Source organism: Macrotis lagotis, chromosome 2, assembly GCF_037893015.1.
Source record: "Macrotis lagotis isolate mMagLag1 chromosome 2, bilby.v1.9.chrom.fasta, whole genome shotgun sequence".
In the NCBI taxonomy this organism is placed as follows: Eukaryota; Metazoa; Chordata; class Mammalia; order Peramelemorphia; family Peramelidae; genus Macrotis; species Macrotis lagotis.
The window spans coordinates 113694076-113713095 of NC_133659.1; the positions used below are offsets into that span (position 1 = coordinate 113694076).

Sequence of the window (19020 nt, forward strand, 5' to 3'; positions counted from 1 at the left end):
CAATACTTTGCTTGGACCTCCTTTCTACTCCTATCATTATCATATCTAGTCCTTATAAACCATCTACTATGTGCCAGGTACTGTGTTAAGCATTTTACAAATATAATCTTCTTTGATCTTCACAATAATCCTAGAAATCAAGTGCTATTATTATCATTGTCATTTTAAAGTTGAGGAAACTGAGGCAAGGAAAACTTAAGGGTCACATATCTAGTCCATGTCTGAGGCTGGATGTGAACTCAGATCTTTTTTATTTCCCACCATTGGCTGCCTAGTTACCTACATTTATGGATTAGTATTAATTATGTGTTATATCCATCTATTTATTGGACTCTAAACCCCTTGAAAGCAGGTTCAGTGTCTCAAGATACCTACATCTCTCCTAGCAATGAACACAGTGCCCTGCATAACAGGTATTTAAATGCTTGGTAAGTTGAAGTGATAAGATAAGTGATATAAGAGATGTGAAATATCCCAAAACTTACAGTTTTGTCAATAAGTCATAATAAACTCAAGTAGCAAACATTTATTAAACACCTACCAGGCAACAAGATACTTGCAAGATACAAATCTTTCCCACCAAGTCCCCCCTCTTCCTAACTTTCCCATTACTGTAGAGAATATCACCACATGCCCAGTTATCCAGGCTCACAACTTAGGTATCATTCAAGACTGTCTTTCACTCTTCATAACCAATTATTGCCAAGTACTATCTATCTGTTTTCCAATTTTTAAAAATTAAAAATTTTTTTTAAATTTTCATCCACTTCTACATGCATATTTCTAAGTTACAAAATTTCCCTCCACTCTTCCTTCCCACCCCCCCTCCCCTCAGTAGGGAACAGTCAGGTTAGCATTTTATATAAATATTTTGTTAAACATATTTACAAATTAGTAATTTTTGGCATGAGAAATTATGATTTAAGGGAAAGAGATACATAAGAGATAATTTTTATAAAGTGTTCATAAGATTTAGTAGGGGTTTTTTTTTCTATGTGTTTTCTTTTGTTTTGTTTTACTTTGGTTTGGGGATAATACAGACCATTACCAGTCTAATACAGTTGTCCTAGCTCTCTGGACTGTCTAGAGGAGCTGCCTACATCAAGGCTGTTCATCTCCTAATGTTGTTAATGTGAACATTGTTCTCTTGGCTCTACTCCCTTCATTCAACATCAGATCTGCCAAATACTATCAATTCTACCCTCCTGTTATTTAAGCTCCTTTCACCACGACCCCCAGCCTTGCTTTTTCTGACACTTTTACCACCCTAGTTCAGACTTTATCATCACATTACTACACTTAAGCACTATATAAATATGAGTAAAGATTATCTTAATAGTATGTATATCTCCCCACATAATCCTAATAGGCTTAGAGAGAGAGAATTTGACTTAGGGGAAAAGAAAAGAGTTGAGTATTATTCTAACTGTACAACTTCCTAAATAATAACTGGATAAACTGGATTCCCATACGTAAATTGGGGACAATCAGGTAAAAAGAATAAAGGTTTTTTTTAATGTCCTGATTGGCTGTGATGAATTTTTTTCCTTTTTCTTTTTTTAGGTTTTTGCAAGGTAAATGGGGTGAAGTGGCTTGCCCAAGGCCACACAGCTAGGTCTTTCTTTTTATTTTTAAAAAAATTCTGGAGCAGTTAGGTAGTACAGTGCCTACAGCACTGGCCCTGAAGTCAGGAGGACCTGAGTTCAAATCCAGCCTCAGACATTCAATAATGGCCTAGCTGAGTGACTTTGGGCAAGCCATCTAACCCCATTGCTGTAAATAAAAATTTTAAAAATTCTCTAGGGGGCGACTAGGTGGCACAGTGGATAGAGCACCAGCCCTTGGAGTCAGGGGTACCTGAGTTCAAATCCGACCTCAGACACTTAATAATTACCTAGCTGTGTGGCCTTGGGCAAGCCACTTCACCCCATTTGCCTTGCAAAAACCTAAAAAAAAAAATTCTCTGTTAAAAGGGATAGCTCTCTGAGAATGGGAAGAAGAGCAGTACAGAGGTAACCTCAGTGATGTAAAGACAAATGTTTTCCATAGAAATTATTTTTTAAAAATTCTGCATCACTTGTAAAAAATATTTACAGCAGCCCTGTTCGTAGTGGCAAAGAACTGGAAATCAAGTAAATGTCCTTCAATTGGGGAATGACTTAACAAACTGTGGTATATGTATGTCATGGAACACTACTGTTCTATTAGAAACCAGGAGGGATGGGAATTCAGGGAAGCCTGAAGGGATTTGCATGAACTGATGCTGAGCGAGATGAACAGAACCAGTAAAACACTGTACATCCTAACAGCAACATGGGGGTGATGTTCACCCTTGAAGGACTCCCTCATTCCATCAGTGTAACAATCAGGGCCAATTTGGGGCTGTCTGCAATGATGAATACCACCTGTATCCAGAGAAAGAACTGTGGAGTTTGAACAAAGACCGAGGTCTATTACCTTTAATTTAGAAAAAAAAAAACCTGTTATCTTATTGTCTGGTCTTGCTATCTCTTATACTTTATGTTTCTTCCTTAAGGATATGATTTCTCTCTCATCACATTCAATTTGGATCAATGTATAGCATGGAAACAATGTAAAGACTGACAAACTGCCTTCTCTGTGGGGGGTGGGGGGAGGGAAGCAAGATTAGGGGAAAAATTGTAAAACAAAATAAAATCTTCAAAAAATAATATTAGTTTTGTTCTACTGAGTTTATGTATGTACTGTTCTTTTTATTCAGGGGCAGCTAGGTGGCGCAGTGGATAGAGCACCAGCCCTGGAGTCAGGAAGACCTGAGTTCAAATCCGACCTCAGACAATAATTACCTAGCTGTGTGGCCTTGGGCAAGCCACTTAACCCCATTGCCTTGCAAAAACTAAAAAAACAAAACAAAACTCTGAAACAATGGAGAATCCTCCAGCTAGGAAAGCATTTCATAGAGTTAAAGCCAAAAAAAAAGAGGTCAATTTTGCTTCTGCTGCTTCTAGTATAAAAGACCAGCCTGGGGTATAGTTTATGTTAAAACCTTTTTTTTTTTTGGTTTTAACTCTATGAAATGCTTTCCTAGCTGGAGGATTCTCCATTGTTTCAGAGGTTTTTTTTTTTTTAGTTTTTGCAAGGCAATGGGGTTAAGTGGCTTGTCCAAGGCCACACAGCTAGGCAAAAGTGTCTGAGGTCGGATTTGAAATCAGATACTCCTGACTCCAGGGCTGATGCTCTAACCACTGCACCCCCTAGTCGCCCCTAGAGTTTTCATTCTTTAACTTGTTTCTTTTAATCTTTGATTTAACTGATTTTTAATTAGCTTTTATCTTTTATATGTGTTTACTGTAATTTTTAAGCCTTTGAACCTGTTTTAGGTTTAGTCTAAAGCAAGGATAGGATAGTCTAGTTCACACCTAGTGGCATGAGGATGAAAATTTTGTTCATGAAATATAAAAATCAATTCCCTTAGGATTTGACTAAGTAGTTATATCTGGTTAATTAAACTGCAGCATTCTTTATAATGAATATATAAATTTTAAAGGGACAATAGGTCAACCTGATAAAACATCAAAAACTAGAAATAAAAAATATGATTAACATTTTTGAGAAAATTTGAAATAGAAGCAAAAGAAAATTCCATAACATCTTTTCTACATGAAAAAGAATAATGCCTCTTGGACAGGAATAGAAAAATGTTAGTGAGTACATTTTTCCTCAAATTTGCTCAAAAAGGAAAAGATAAAGGGGAAAAAAATAGCTTTTGCCCAATACTTAAGAGATTAACAATGGCAAACTGCAGCAGAAAGTTTGTAGAAAAACAGACACTGTCTTTATGTCACTGGTAAGTGGTTAGCAGTAGGATGGAGACAGGAAGGGGAGGGTTAGCATAAGAGATGTGATGCTATACAACCAAGCATTTTTTAGATCTTGAATCCTAGCCATATGTTAAATTCACAAATGAAGATATACCTTAATACGTAATACCTTAATACAAAAATTCTGATTTAAGCCTACTGAATTAGCAATTTCTGGCACAAATGTAGATTATTCTCTTAGAAGGTTGATCATAGAGACTGTATCACTTGAAAAAAGGAACAAAAACAACAAAATTATTGTCCCTGACAAAATTTTAAATCACATAAGACTTCATGCAGGTTTTCTATGAAAAATATTGTCTACATGCCTGAATGTTATCTTTGCTCCATGTATGTGGTGTTTTATTTGCAAGTAACTTCAAGTCCTGAATAGCAAGTCTCTTTACTGCTTTCCTGGGATCATTCTTCAAGTATTGTAATAGAAGTTGAATCTGTAAAGGAAGAAAGTTATTCATAAATATTATAAAGCAAATTAAGGTTTAAAAATTTTTATTTAGGAATAATTATAAATCACCAAGGAATCTTTTAATAAAATATTTTCTGTTTTTTCATGCACAAGGCATTAAGAGATTTCATTCAACTTAAAAACACAGGCATACCACAGAGATATTGCAGGTTTGATTCTAGTTTACCATGATAAAGCAAATATCACAATAATCGAGTCACATGAATTGTTTGGTTTCCCTGTGCATATAAAAGTTAAATTTAGACTATACTGTACTACTAAGTGTGATAGTATTATGTCTAAAAAAAACCAATGTAAATACCTTAATACTTTACTGCTAAAAAAATGCTAACCATCATCTGAACCTTTATTGAGTCATAATCTGTTTGCTGGTAGAGGGTCTTGCCTCACTATTGATGGCTGCTGACTGATCAGGATGGTGTTTATTGAAGCTTGGGGTGATTGTGGAAATTTCTTAAAATCAGACAACAATGAAGTTGCATATCAACTAACTCTTCCTTTTACTTGAACACTTAAAGGTCCTTCTAGGATTGTTAACTGGCTTAATTTTTCAATAATTTGTCTCTTAGGGAATAGGTAGACCCAAGGAAAGGGAGAGAGACAAGGGAATGGTCAGCAGAGCAATTAGAACACATACATTTTTTGATTAAGTTGGCTGTCTTATATGGGTGGGGTTCATGATACCCACCCCAAAACAACTACAATAGTAACATCAAAGATCTTTAGTCTCAGACCATCATAACAGACTTAACAGCAATAAAAAAAGGCTAAAATATTTTGAGAATTACAAAAATGTGACACAGAGGCATGACATGAGCACATGTTGGAAAAATGTCATTAACAGATTTGCTTGATAGAGTTGCTACAAATCTTCAATTTGTAAAAAAAAGGCAATAACTATGAAGCACAATAAAGCAAAGTGCAATAAAATGAAGTTTGGCTGTAAGTTCTATTTATTTAATTAATTAGTTTGGAAATCAAGAAAGTCAATTTCCCACAGAAATCTCACTTTAATAGTTAAGTTCTATGGCAAGGCAAAAACAATGATTTAGTTCATGATAAAGATTTAACAGCATACCTTTGCTATGAAACATAAAGACAATTCTGCTATACTATTGATTAAAGCATGTTAAATTTGAATAGAACAGCTTCAAAAAATTTTTTGAATGCTATTAAGTGAGGAAAAATATCTTTGATTAGAGACAGAGGAGGAAGTAAATAGAAACCTACAGAATTTGAAGGGAATTTCTGGGCATTATTAAGAGTGTATAATAGCACAATCACTGTGGAATGGGGTGTTCCCTTCCAACAAGGGATCTGAAGACTGAATTTGAAACTGAAGCTAATGAGAACCAACTTAAACTCACTTAAACTTAGAGGTTGGTTTGTAAATGTGTTTCTGATGAACTAGGGTAACCCTAAAAATAGAAGTTACCAGAAAATTCTAAGTTTGTAATTGTAATATCTGTTATCAAGGACTATATGAAATTGCAGAAGCTTACGTAACTGATAAGGAAATAAAAGGAAAAAATAAATAGTAATAAATTACTAGTATTCATTGAAACACTGTTAACTTATTATCAGTCCCAACTAGAATTGTTTTTTGGCTCACAAATGGTACAAAAAAAAGATAAAATGAAAACTGGGGCAGCAGAGAAAATTTCTATGAAGTAGCAGAAAACAGAAAACAGAAAAGGAGGCAGTTGGTCAAAATGAGATATGAGATATGAGTTAACTGAGCTATAAGAGTTGAATAATAAAGGAAATAGGTAGGTGTATGCTCGAGTGGGAAGAAAAGTAAAGAAATGGGTCAAAGCCCCCTACTCCTGATGTAATCTATGGACCCAGAAACTTTGTTACTATTTGAAGGAAATAGTGGAGTAGGAAGATACCTTCTGGTATTACAAATGCCATATTAGGTAAAGGCCTATTTAATATACCTGCAATTTGGATAATCCTATCTCTATCAATATCTGTACAACCCTCAAGTTATGGACCATAAACTAAATAAAAATTACCAATCTTATTCAAACCTTTTAACTCCCCCATAATAGACAAAGATTAAAGGTCTTGAATGTGCAAAGGAGATGTATGCTATCTTTCAGTATGTCTTTTTATAGTCACTAGAGAAATGAAAATGTTTCAACTGGGAATAAATGACTTTCAAATGATGAGATGTGAAATGACTACTTATTATCTTAAAAATTTACAAGTAGGGGGGCAGCTAGTTGGCACAGTGGATAGAGCACCGGCCCTGGAGTCAGGAGGACCTGAGTTCAATTCTGATCTCAGACACTTAGTAATTACCTAGCTGTGTGACCTTGGGCAAGTCACTTAATCCCACTGCCTTTTAAAAATAAAAAAGAATTTACAAGTAATGGTAAAACAATCACAATGAAGTAAAGGGCAAATCTACGGCAGTTTAACTGACAACTACTAGAGAATACAATGTTAAAATAGAATCATCAAAAATGAAATACCTATTTTCATTGTATCTACAAGGTGCAAAGAACAAATTTATTAACTCATTAAGTGTCTAAGGAAATGACTTTTAAATAAAGAAAATTAAAATTAGCTGCTTTAAAAAAATAAAAATAAAAAATAAATAAAATTACCTGCTTTGGTGTATCAACCAAAGATGAAGCAGCAAGTAGGGTAAAAGTGTGCAGGGTAACAATGACCATCTTGGTGGAAGGATAGGATGTGACCAACTGTTGTAGGAGTTGCCGAGCACTGGAAGCCAGACTTGCATCATGATGCATGTGTTGCAATATGGGTATCAATTTCAGTTTCAAGTCTACTGGCGTGGCTAAACCTAGGTTCAAAAAGAAATGTCATGGTTCCTAGATAACCAAAATTACTCTTTGTCCCAAGTAATTCATACACCATTAAACAGTCAAACTAACTAAGGAGATAAAAAAAATTAGCCCAGACCCTAAAGCTTTAACAAGGCAAAACAAAATTAATCAATAACAAAGAAAGAAAAGGCTTTTATTTTATGTCTCCTTCCAAGTCTAGTCACCTGTAAGTGTAGTCCTAATTTTCTTTCTTCCTTCTTTAAAAAAAAATTTATTGACATTTTCCATTTTTTATTCCATGAATTCTTCTCCCAGCTCCTCCCCAAGAACCATCCTATATGAAAAAATAGTATTTTTAAGAGGGGGGGGAAAATCTAATTGACACATTGAAATTGAAAAGTCCAGAAGCATGTACAATGGATGACATTTAGGAACCCCCCCCCCAGGGGATAGGTTGGGAGTGTCTTCTTTTTCCTTCATTTGAGTCCTACTTGATATTAATAGTTTTTAAATTTACTTTTAATTTTTTTCTGTGTCATTCTTTCAATATACATTGTTATAGTCACTGTTTTCTAGGCTCTACTTACTTCACTCAGCATCAGTGCAAATAAGTTTTCCATGTTTCTCTGTATGTGTTATACATTTCATTTCTTATAGCAGTTATAGTCAATCTACATTCATATATCACAATTTGTTTAGCTATTCTCCAAATGGTCTAAAATGATGGTGTAAAATGTTGGTCTAAGCCCAATTTCTGGATTGCTTTCTAGTTTATCAAACTTTCCCTTTTTTTCACTTTATCAAACACTGTGTTACTGAGTTCTTGTTTCAGGATCTTCCTTGTCCAATACACCAAAAGGTTTTGATGATTATTGTTTTTTAATTCCTTTTTTTTTAACGTCAAAGACTATATGATACAGTTCTGGTTATAGATTCAAACTACAATTTTCAGAGTTTTAATTGAATTTTCAATTCCCTAATGTTTTTACAAGTGTAGCTAGGTGGCTCAGTGGATAGAGTGCAGAGGGTTAACTCATCTTTGATCTCAGGCAGTAATCAGCTGCGTGACCCCAAGCAAGTTTCAATCCTGTGTGCCTTAGTTCTTCATCCATCAAATGAGCTAAGGAAATGGCAAATCACTCCAGTAGCTTTGCCAAGAAAACTCTAAATGGGTCACAAAGAGTAAGACATGACAGAACAATATTTTTTTAAATAATGTATTTATCATTTACAAATCTTTCTTATTCACTGGTTCATTTGCAGGGATCTCTATAGTCTTGATTTGCTTCATTATTTTTTTCAGTACCAGACAGTTCTAAAAATTGTTTTATGGTATGTTTTCATGTTTAGTGGGGCTAGCCTACATTCCTCCCCACTGCTTATTCTGTTTTATAATGGTTTTTCTTGATACTATTTTTCCAAGTGAATCCTGACTTGATAATTTTATGAAATAATTGTATTATTTTATGAAATGCAATAATTATATTAAAAGAGTAAGTTAGTCAAGCATTGGTGTTCATTTACTCTATTTTACTATTTATTTAGTTCTTGGTTGATTTCTAACAGAACCATTTTTAAGTTATTATAGCTACTGGTCTCAGATATTTTATATGTCAATGCTAAAATATTCAATATTTTATTGCTATGTAAAGGATGTTACTTTATCAGTTCAATTCTTGACATTAATCTATAGGAATAAGTAGCTGTGTGGTTTTAAAACTTACCTGCTTATCTTGTGGGCATTGTAAATAAAGCCATTTTAACTTCTTCAGTGCACAAGTTTCTTCCTTTTATTCCGCCCCCCCACCATGACTAATTCTGATTGCTAAGATTTCTAATACTGATAAATATGTATATACACACACACAAATATATACCATACTTTATATGTTTTTATGTATATTTATGTAGATAAATAGTAATTTCAGAGCTTTGTAAAGGTGAGGGATCAGGATGCATTTCATGTAGCTATGGCAAAGAAGCTAAGCTGTGAAGGAAGCTAGGGATTCTGAGAGGCAGAAGTGAGGGACTGCAATCCAGTCACTGAGTTCACTCAAAAGGAGAGTTAAAAAGAAGGAAGCCCAGGACTAATTACTAATAACTCCTAAGTGCCTCAGGAGTAATAATTGTTAGCAATTGTAAAGTACTTTACAAATATGATCTCACTTATCCTCAAGGCTATCCTGGGGAATAAGTGCTATGGTCACCTCCATTTTATGGAAGAGTAAACTGAGGCAAATAAAAAGACTTGCTCACGGTCATACAATTATTAAACCAAGGCAGAATATGAACTTTAATCTTCTGACTCCAGGTTCATTACTATGCACTGTACCAACTTGCTGCCAAGGAATGAAAAGATAAGTAGGAAGAAAACTAGAAGAAAGCAGTATCACAAAAATTTAGAGAGAAAAGTGTCTTCTAATTAGAAGAGGGTGATCAAAAAAAAAAAAAGAGGGTGATCAGCCAAATGCTGTAGAAAGTATGAGGATTGAAAAAAGGTCTTTGAAATCAACAACTGAGAACTCATCCATAATTCTAAAAGGAGAGAAACAGAAAAAAAGCTGGCAGGAGTAACAGGACAAAGTGAGTTTTTTTTTTCCAAAAAGGAGAAGAGGATACAAATATATTTTCCTGGTAAAAGAAAATAAGCTAGCAGATTAAGAGTCTGTAGAAAGGAAGAATCAGTCAAAAGAATGAGTTATTATGAAAGGGTTTTGGTGTGTGGAGAAGAAAAAAACATAGAGGTCCCTGTGAATGCCTTAACTTTCTCAGTAAAGTTCCAAAGGAGGTTTCCTACTAAGAAGATGAAAAAGCCAGGTGGTTTTTGAGTCTTTAGGAGATTCTAGAAGGTATGAACCTCTGTACAATGGAGTCACAACAGTAAAAATATTACCAAGACAGTGAAGGCCCAATTTGACATTAATGTGTATTTGTAGTGGACATAAAACAAGATATATGGGTGATTTCCTCCAACACTGTTCAGCAGCATCTGAATAGAAATGGAGGAGGCAGATGGTGGTGGTCGTAATGACAGTAGAGAGTGCAGAAACTTGCTGGGAAGAAGACAGGTAGGTCTTTTTTGTCATGTCATCTCACCCAGCCAATTCTTCAAGACCACATCTCCCTTGCCCACCACCCCCACCCCCAGTTCTTTCCTTCCTTCAAGAGGCTGATTGAATTAACAATGAGGTGAGGAAAAGGGTACCCATTCAGACCCTGAAGCAAAAGCCTTTAAGTTTTAAGTCTGCTTGCTGTGGTTATGCTCAGGGCTGTGGTGGATATTCCACATTAGGTTCATGTCTAAATATTTTAGTTGTTCATGTTACTTCATGAATTTTTTCTGTATTACATTTGTGGATTTGCCTTAAGTTAAATTTCTCTTTTTTTGTTTCTGAAATGGAGAATGTCGCAGAAAACAGCCACTGTCACCTTGCCAATTACATGATTACCAAACCTTTTAACTTTAAAGATGAAACAACTGAGGCTTATGGAATCTAATTTGTCTCAGAACCCACAGGAGTAGACCTGACAACTGAATCCAGATATAGAGGTGAAAAAAAGCCTCAGGGATCATCTTTAACCATCTTATTTTACAAAGAGGATAATGAGGCCCCAGGACCTTTAAAGGCTTGCCTGAGGTCTTTCAGATAGTAAGATCCTGACTTCCAGGGTAAAGACTCTTTTCACCATATGCACAACATTTCCTTTCTATTTCTGAGACCAGCACTTTTTTTCCATACCATATGAAAGAAACCTTTGCTTGGCTCTTGGTTATTTCTTTTTTCCTTCTTTTTCATTTGCAAGGTAATGGAGATATTTGCCCAAGATCACACAGGTAGGTAATTTTTAAGTGTCTGAGGCCAAATTTGAACTCAAGTCCTCCTGACTCCAGGGCTGGTACTCTATCCACTGCTGCCTCTCTTGGTTATTTCTTAATCAGGGTATTTTGCTGGTTAGTTCCTCTTCTAAATTTTTAAATGCATACTTTGCTAAAGTTTTTTCTTATTTATTGAGCACTTAAAGCTAAGTACTACTTTGGTCAGATTCTGTACCTATGTTTCTATTACTTTTTTTTTTTTTGCAAGGCAATAGAGTTAAGTGATTTGCCCAAGGTCACACAGCTAGGTGTTTGGAACATCTGCTAATGTTTCAAAAATATCTCTTTTTATCCAGTAATTATGTATGAAGTGATTTAAATTTTCCAAGGTGGGGGAGGGGAGGGAGAGAGAAGGGAAGAGAAAAAGTTTCTCTTTTACTAACTATATCATTATTTATTACTAGTTTGAATGCACTGTGGTTTTTACATTTAAGAATGAGTATATCATACTTTTCTGAATTTGTACACATTTTCTTTATGGCTGAGCATGTCATTAATTCTCTACAAGTGCTGAAAATGCTAGAATAAAAAAGGCACATTGTTATTTGTTAAATTGAAATCTTTTTTTCCCTATTAGATCTAATATACTTAATATTTTCTTTAATTCTGCAATTTTTCTCATTGATCATTTTATTGATAATGATATTAAATCTACTTTCTAAAAATCTAGCTCTAATAAAATCTTCTGTTGTGAACTTTGCTAGAAAATCATTAAGTAAACATGATTCCACTGAAAATTGATATTCTCATTTTATGATAAACATTTATGATAAACATATCATAACATTTTCCCTTCTCTCAATATCTTCTCATCTAAAACACATTTCTTTTTTTTAGGTTTTTGCAAGGCAAATGGGATTAAGTGGCTTGCCCAAGACCACACAGCTAGGTAATTATTAAATGTCTGAGGCCAGATTTGAACCCAGGTAGTCCTGACTCCAAGGCCAGTATTCGATCCACTGTGCCACCTAGGCACCCCTCTAAAACACATATGACCAAAAGTCATTAACTCTACAAGAATATATGCTTCAGACACTTATTACCTAGCTATGTGATTCTGGGTAAGTCACTTAACTCCTTTGCCTTGCAAAAACTTCAAAAAAAAAAAAAAAAGAGAAACGAATATAATCATTAGAATGCAGTTCCCCTTATGGCAAAAAACAGAATAATACTTGCACTAGCTCTCTCATTAGAGGTGATTAAATGAGAAGGTAAAGACACACTATAATCCTAACCTATTATATAAATGCGTTACTTTTAAGATAAGACTAAGTTTGACTAAAGAATATCTTATTTCTTGCTTTTACTATAATTAGCAACCATTTGCTAAAACTAACAATATGTACAAAGAATAAAAAATTATATACAAAGCCTCAAACTGTATGTGCATGAGTATACACAAATTCTAATTATTAATAATAAAAATCATCCTATATGCTTCTTTGTCTCCTAAACTCTTTCTTTTGGAAAACATTTTTCATGTTCAAGCACAGAACAATGACACAAACACAATGGCCTTAAAATATTGACACAAGTATACAAAATTATCAAGAATCTAAGGGAAGATATGCTTTTAATGATGATAAGCACAAGCCAAGGTCTAGGAAATGATGGCCAGGGCCACCTCCCAAAAAATGTAAAAAGGTGGGGGTTTTTTACTGTTGACACAAAGCAAGCATGTTTTTATCATTAATGATAATTAAAAAGCTTTGAGCTGCATCTTATTTTAGGATTAGGTTCTAAAGTCAGTGTAAAATCAACAATAGTTAAAAAATTATCCTTGAAAATTCCTTTAATCATCCACAACAGAGATTCTAGTATCTTTAACATTAGTAGTTAGATTCTAGGGTCTTTTTAAAAAGAAGAAAGTCCATATGAAAAAGCAGATGGATCGGAGAGGATGACTATAAAAATAACTGAATGTAAATTTTATTTTCCATATTTTCATTATATCCAGTGAAGGCACTGATTAGGAAGAGGCAGAAGTAAGGAATTCTCCTCAAAAAGAAAACAATAACAGGTAAATATTTAACTAGCATAAAAAATGATGATGAGGAGAAAAATATTTTTGAAGAGGCTCCTTAGTACATAAATGTGATTGTATAAGAGGGTGATCATATCTATCCCATAATTGTTCCTTCTTCCTATTAACCATCAGGCAAGTAAGGACATAAAAAAAACAAAGAAAACATAGCAGATGGTTTCTGGCTGACCAGAAAAGCTAGGAAGACCAAATAAGGCTGTCTTAGTTCTACCATCATAAATAGAATGGACTGTCAGTAGGTATGATAAAGAGAATATTCTAAAATTATCCTTAATAGGGCAAGATGCTTTCTCTACAAGATGTGATAATCTGTCCTTCATTTTCAACAATGACCATGACATTAAGGAGGTGATGCCATGACAAGCACATGAATTGGATTTGAATGAGGGGGTACTGTGCTAAGTCACAAGCCTCACTTTCTCCTCTAGAGCCATCTAGGTTCAGTGACCAGATGTGAATCAGAATGACTGGAGATGACCCTGGATGTGAGGCAATCAGAGATAAGCAACTTGCCCAAGATCACACAGTTAGTGACTGTCAAGGGTCTGAATCCACATTTGAACTTAGGTCCTCTTGATTCTAGGGCTGCTGATCTAGCCATTGCACCACCTATGAAAGGTACCCATTGAGTACTACATAAGTGGTATTATTATCTCCCATCTCATACTTGCTCTGAGGTATATGCTCACAGAGTGTTTAATTTTTTCCATCCCGTTTTTTTTAGCTAGGTGCATGCATACGGGCAAAACAACTACAATATTAAATTATAATTTATATTTACATATAAGTTATAATTAAAGTTATAATTAAATTATTTAAACTAATAGTGCATTAAGTCAATATAAAGAAAAACAGACTTGTTTCTTATTACTATACGGAATGTACACACCTTGAATCATTTCACTGATTTTGTTACAGATTCCTGCAGCAAAATCCCTGTGGAAACAGAAAATAGACACTTTTACTTAAGTTCATTTTCATAGATTTGAAATCACCTCATAGATAACCCAAAACAACTACTGATCCCTAAGATAGAAACCCCCCAAAGATAACCTTTAAGTCTAATATAATGGTATGCAAGAGTTTTCAAGCATATAAAATGTGGACATCTATCACAGAATTGGAAGGAAACTAACAAATTATCTCTAGTCCAACCCATCTAGCAGATGAGAAAATGAAAGTTTGGAGAGACTTCATGATTTGACTGTGGTCAACTAAATAATAAGCAATCAGGAGAGAATTCAAACAAAGTCACTTTAACTCTAAATTCAGAGCTCTTTCCACTGTACTACATTATCTCTTAATTCAAGTCCTTTAATGAAATGGTCTCCTTTCTTTCCTGTCTTAGAACTTCCTCTCTCAAATTGTCAATTTAATTCAACTAGATCAATTTAATTCAACAAACATTTACCAAGTAGCTACATTGTGCAATCTAGTGTTAGGTATTAGGAATTAAAAAAAAAAGTCCCTGCACCTTCAAGGAATTTAGTCTAACAAAAAAAAATAAGACATATAACTAGTAACTATAACAAGTTAGACTATGATAAATTCAGAGAAGTTTAAGGGAAAGGGTTCAGTCTCACTTTTAGATACTTAATAAGCTAAGTATGACAACTCAAGTCAGCCTTGATTTCATTTATAAAATAGTATAACAGCAGCTACACCTCAGAGGATTATTATGAAGACCAAATGAAATAATACACGCAAAGCACTTTGAAACTTTTAAAGCACTTTATAAATAATTAATGCTCTCCGAATTTAAGGTTTCCTCAGCAAATTGGAAAAAAGGAATAAATGCGCAAGAGTTTAGTTTCTTAATTTAAAAAAAACACATAATTAAGTGTTGTTTTTACTTTAGCATAAATTCTATTTTAAGCAGTAAATAATTTTTTCACACAATTTTGCTTTCTTACTCCCAAAAAAGGACTTGTGAATATGTTGGTCAGTCAAATAGTCCTGACACTCTTAACAGTTCAATAAAAATAGATCAACAGGAGAAAAGTATTAAAAATCTGATTAATAAAAATAAATGAAAATTTGGTTCACACCATTATATATGTCTTTTCAAGTTGCTTTAAAATGCCTTTAGAGAGGTACTGTTTTTGAAAGCAGTCAATGGTAGTATTAATATTTCTATTTAAAAAAGGAAGAAATATATTGGTTGTTGTAAGAGAAAGTTCAATTTTTTTGGTGGGGGAATTGATATTTCCAAAAATCATGTACAAAATACAAAGCAATAAAATTTATTTTAGGGGTGGCTAGGTGGCGTACTGGATAGAGCACTGGCTCTGGAGTCAGGAGTACCTGAGTTCAAATCTGGCCTCGGACACTTAATAATTACCTAGCTGTGTGGCCTTGGGCAAGCCACTTAACCCAATTGCCTAGCAAAAAAACCTAAAAAAAAATTCATTTTTAAATTAAATGGAAGAAATGGTTAATTTTGACTGAAGAGAAGATAGAAGAAACTATTTTCCTTTTCTTCAATGAAAGAAATTATTTTACTTTATAAAGTATTTTTGCCCTTCTTTGTATATCTTCTGTATACATTCACACACAGGTGAAGTGTGTTCTTCATTATCTGAAAAGGGAAGTGATGTCATGACAAGCAAATGAACTGGATTTGAGTGAGAGGATACTGTATTAAGTCACCAGCCTCACTATCTCCTAGAACTATCTAGGTGCAGTGGCCAGATATGAATAAAGACAACTGGAGATGGCCCAAGGTTACACAGCTATTAAGTAGAAAGTGTCTGAGGCCGGATTCGAACTCCTGTCCTCCTGACTCCAAGGCTAGTGCTCTATCCACTATGCCACCTAGCTGCCCTATTCACCACACAGAGTTTGGTACTGAATATTTTGTGTATTTCATCCTGAGTGATCTTTTCTCCCCAACTAAACTATTTAATCCTTAAGGGTCTTGATAGTTCTTTTATATTTTCAACGTACTGGACATTTTCTACGTGCTTGAAACTCATTGAAATATTATACTTGGTGAAACCAACAAGTTACAAGTTTGTACTCACTTGGACTGTGCAGAGAAATTGGCAGCCGCAAACACAGCAGCTTCAACTTCTACATTATCATGTGAATCGAGGCTCTGACGAATACTATGATGAGCATTCTTTCTCTCAGGAATGATAGATGCCAAACTTCCCAACATCCTAGAGCAATCACAAGAAAAGAGTAGACAAAGTAAATTCAGAGTTTTTAAAAAAGGGAGGGGTTTAAGCTTTATTAACAAAAATTGAATACTCAAGTATTTTCATAGACCAAAGTTGAAAAAAAATACTAATTTTGGTTATGAAAATGATGCTGTAAATTTCAAATATTTCTAGAAGAAACCAGATCTATCTAGTAGATAAAAGAAAACTTTTGAAACATACTAGGAATCAGTTGTATTAAATTCTTTTTTTTTTTAAAGGCAATGGCATTAAGTAACTTGCCCAAGGTCACAGAGCTAGGCAATTATTTAGTGTTTGAGGTTGGATTTGAACTCAGGTATTCCTGACTGCAGGGCCAGTGCTTTATCCACTGGGCCACCTAGCTGCCCCAAATTCTTTTTTAATAATGAAAATAAAGATGCAAATGTTTTCTATCCCCATCATAGACCCCCTAGGATTAAAGACTGATTTGGTCCTTTAGGATAATCAATTTGGCATCTGTATAAAGGATGGGTTAGAAAAGGGAGAGCCTGGGATACAGGAAAACCAACTGGAAGACAACTGAAAAAAAATCCAGATGAAAGGTGATGAAGGTTTGGATCAAGGTGACTATGATAAGAATGGAAAAAAGAACATATGTACAAGATGTCATAGAGATTGAATCCGCAAAGATCAGCAATTGATTGGATAAGGAGAAAGGGAATAGTGAGAAAGTAAAAAGTCAATGATGGTTTTTAGCTTTTGAAGCTTGGAGACTTAAGAATGAATGAACTGGGGCAGCTAGGTGGCGCAGTGGATAGAGCACTGGCCCTGGAGTCAGGAGTACCTGAGTTCTGATTCGGCCTTAGACACTTAATAATTTACCTAGCTGTGTGGCCTTGGGCAAGTCACTTAACCCCATTTGCCTTGAAAAGGAAAAAAAAAGAATGAATAAAAAAGCTCTTTTTAATAAACATTAAGTGCTTACTATGTGTGAAGTGTGGTAGCCTTGACTGAAAGAAAAAAGTTAGGAAAAGAAATGGGTTTAGGGAAAGAGAATGAATTCAGTTTGAACATGCTAAGTTTGAGAAGAGATATGTAGAGCAGGTCCTTGGAAATTTAAGAGTATAGCTGAGGACAAAGAAAAGGACTATAAAGTAGATATGGAAGTTAAATAAATGAGAGCTCAAGAAATTAGCAAATTTTTAAAAGGGAAAACGAGGGAGTGGAATCCTCCCTTTTTTTTTTAACCTTCTTTTTCTTACTATAGCTAAAGAACCTTGCTGGTTTTCTGTAAGTTCCTCTGAAAGATTGCTCATTCTGACCTTTAGTCTCCTAAAAATATTGTGACAGGGAAAGCACTTATGCTTTTGTACATGCCCTCTGTGACCTGACTATGCTTTCCTCCTTTGTATGTTTATTTTAGATTTCTAAGTTAAATAGTTGAGTCTTCTATACATTCACAGTCTCTTTAGCCAATTTCTGTTTTTCCTCACTGGAACTGTAAATTACTCCTTTATCACACTAAAAGAGTGCATTTGTTAAATAAATTAAGGAAAAAAACAAATTAACCAAATAAAATGTGGAGGCAAGGAAGGCCTTGCTCTCTGAGGCAAGGTCCATAGATCATAAAACAGCGTTTTTCAGGCCACTTTAAAAAATTGCTAATATGATCTGATATTTTTAATAATATCAGATATATTTATATTTCTATATCAGATATATTTAATAATATTTTAATAATAAACCTCAAAATAAATAAAAATAAATAAAATAAAAAATAAAATAAACCTCATCTTCAAAATGACTTAAAATTTGAAAATTTTGAAGATTTATGTTGAATTTATTTTATGTAGTTATAAAGAAAAACTATAAGACCCACATATATAAAGATATTTTAAGCAGCTCTTTTTGCAGTGGCAAAGAATTGGAAATTGTTCTGTAAGAAATTATGAGAGGTCTGACTTCTGAAAAGTACAGAAAGACTAGTATGATCTGATGCTGAGAAAAGTGGACAGAACCAGAAGAGCTGTGTACACACCACCAGCAACATTGTGAGATGATCAACTATGATTCAGCAATTCCTCTCAATAGTTTAGTGATCAAGGACAATCCTGAAAGACCTGTTAAGGAAAATGCCATCCACATTCAGCGATAAAGTTATGGATTCTGAAAGCAGAGCAAAACATGCTATATTCACTTCATAAAACTTCTTTTATATTTTACTTTTTTTCCTCAAGTTCCCCCCTCTTAATTCTAATCCTTCATTCACAATATTACTAATATAGAAATATGTTAAAACATGATTGTACATATTCAATCTATATTAGATTGTTTACTGCCATAGGGAGGGGAGTTGGAAGGTTGGGTGGCAAAAAAAATGTAGAACTCAAAAGTTTGCAAAAAAGATAAATGTTGACAACTATTGTTGCATTTAACTGGGGAAAAATGTTTGGAGTCATTAAAAAATAAACAAAAAACCTTGCAATTTTATGTATAATTCTCTTTTTTCTATTCTATAATATATATGGAAATGCTCATTTTATTTAATGTTTAAATTAGAATCTTAAAAAATTCCAACTCCTACCCAAATTTGGAATAATTTTTAAAATATAAACTTAATTGTTATCTGATGTCAAAAGTCTTGAGTACAAGTTACTTTCCTACTGAGGTAAAGTTTCATCAGAAATTTTAAAAACTATATAATACATAGAATTTTTGAAACATTTTAATACTGTGTATTATCCTTTGTACCATCATCTCCCCACCACCATTCTATTTAAAATTTTTAATACCTTTTCTTTGTGGCATATGTATTCTTCTATAAATAAATCA

The 19020-nt window shown here is 34.0% G+C and overlaps 1 protein-coding gene across 1 annotated transcript in view; it reads right to left on the reverse strand.

Annotated features, from left to right (window-relative positions):
• INTS7 (integrator complex subunit 7) overlaps nt 1-19020 on the reverse strand; it is a 95981-nt gene that overhangs the window by 61084 nt on the left and 15877 nt on the right. The window contains exons 4-7 of the mRNA XM_074222612.1: nt 16069-16206; nt 13935-13981; nt 6942-7141; nt 4169-4291 (exon numbers count right to left, since the gene is read on the reverse strand). Of these exons, the coding sequence (XP_074078713.1) occupies nt 4169-4291; nt 6942-7141; nt 13935-13981; nt 16069-16206 (508 nt within the window). The remainder of the gene's footprint in view (nt 1-4168; nt 4292-6941; nt 7142-13934; nt 13982-16068; nt 16207-19020) is intronic.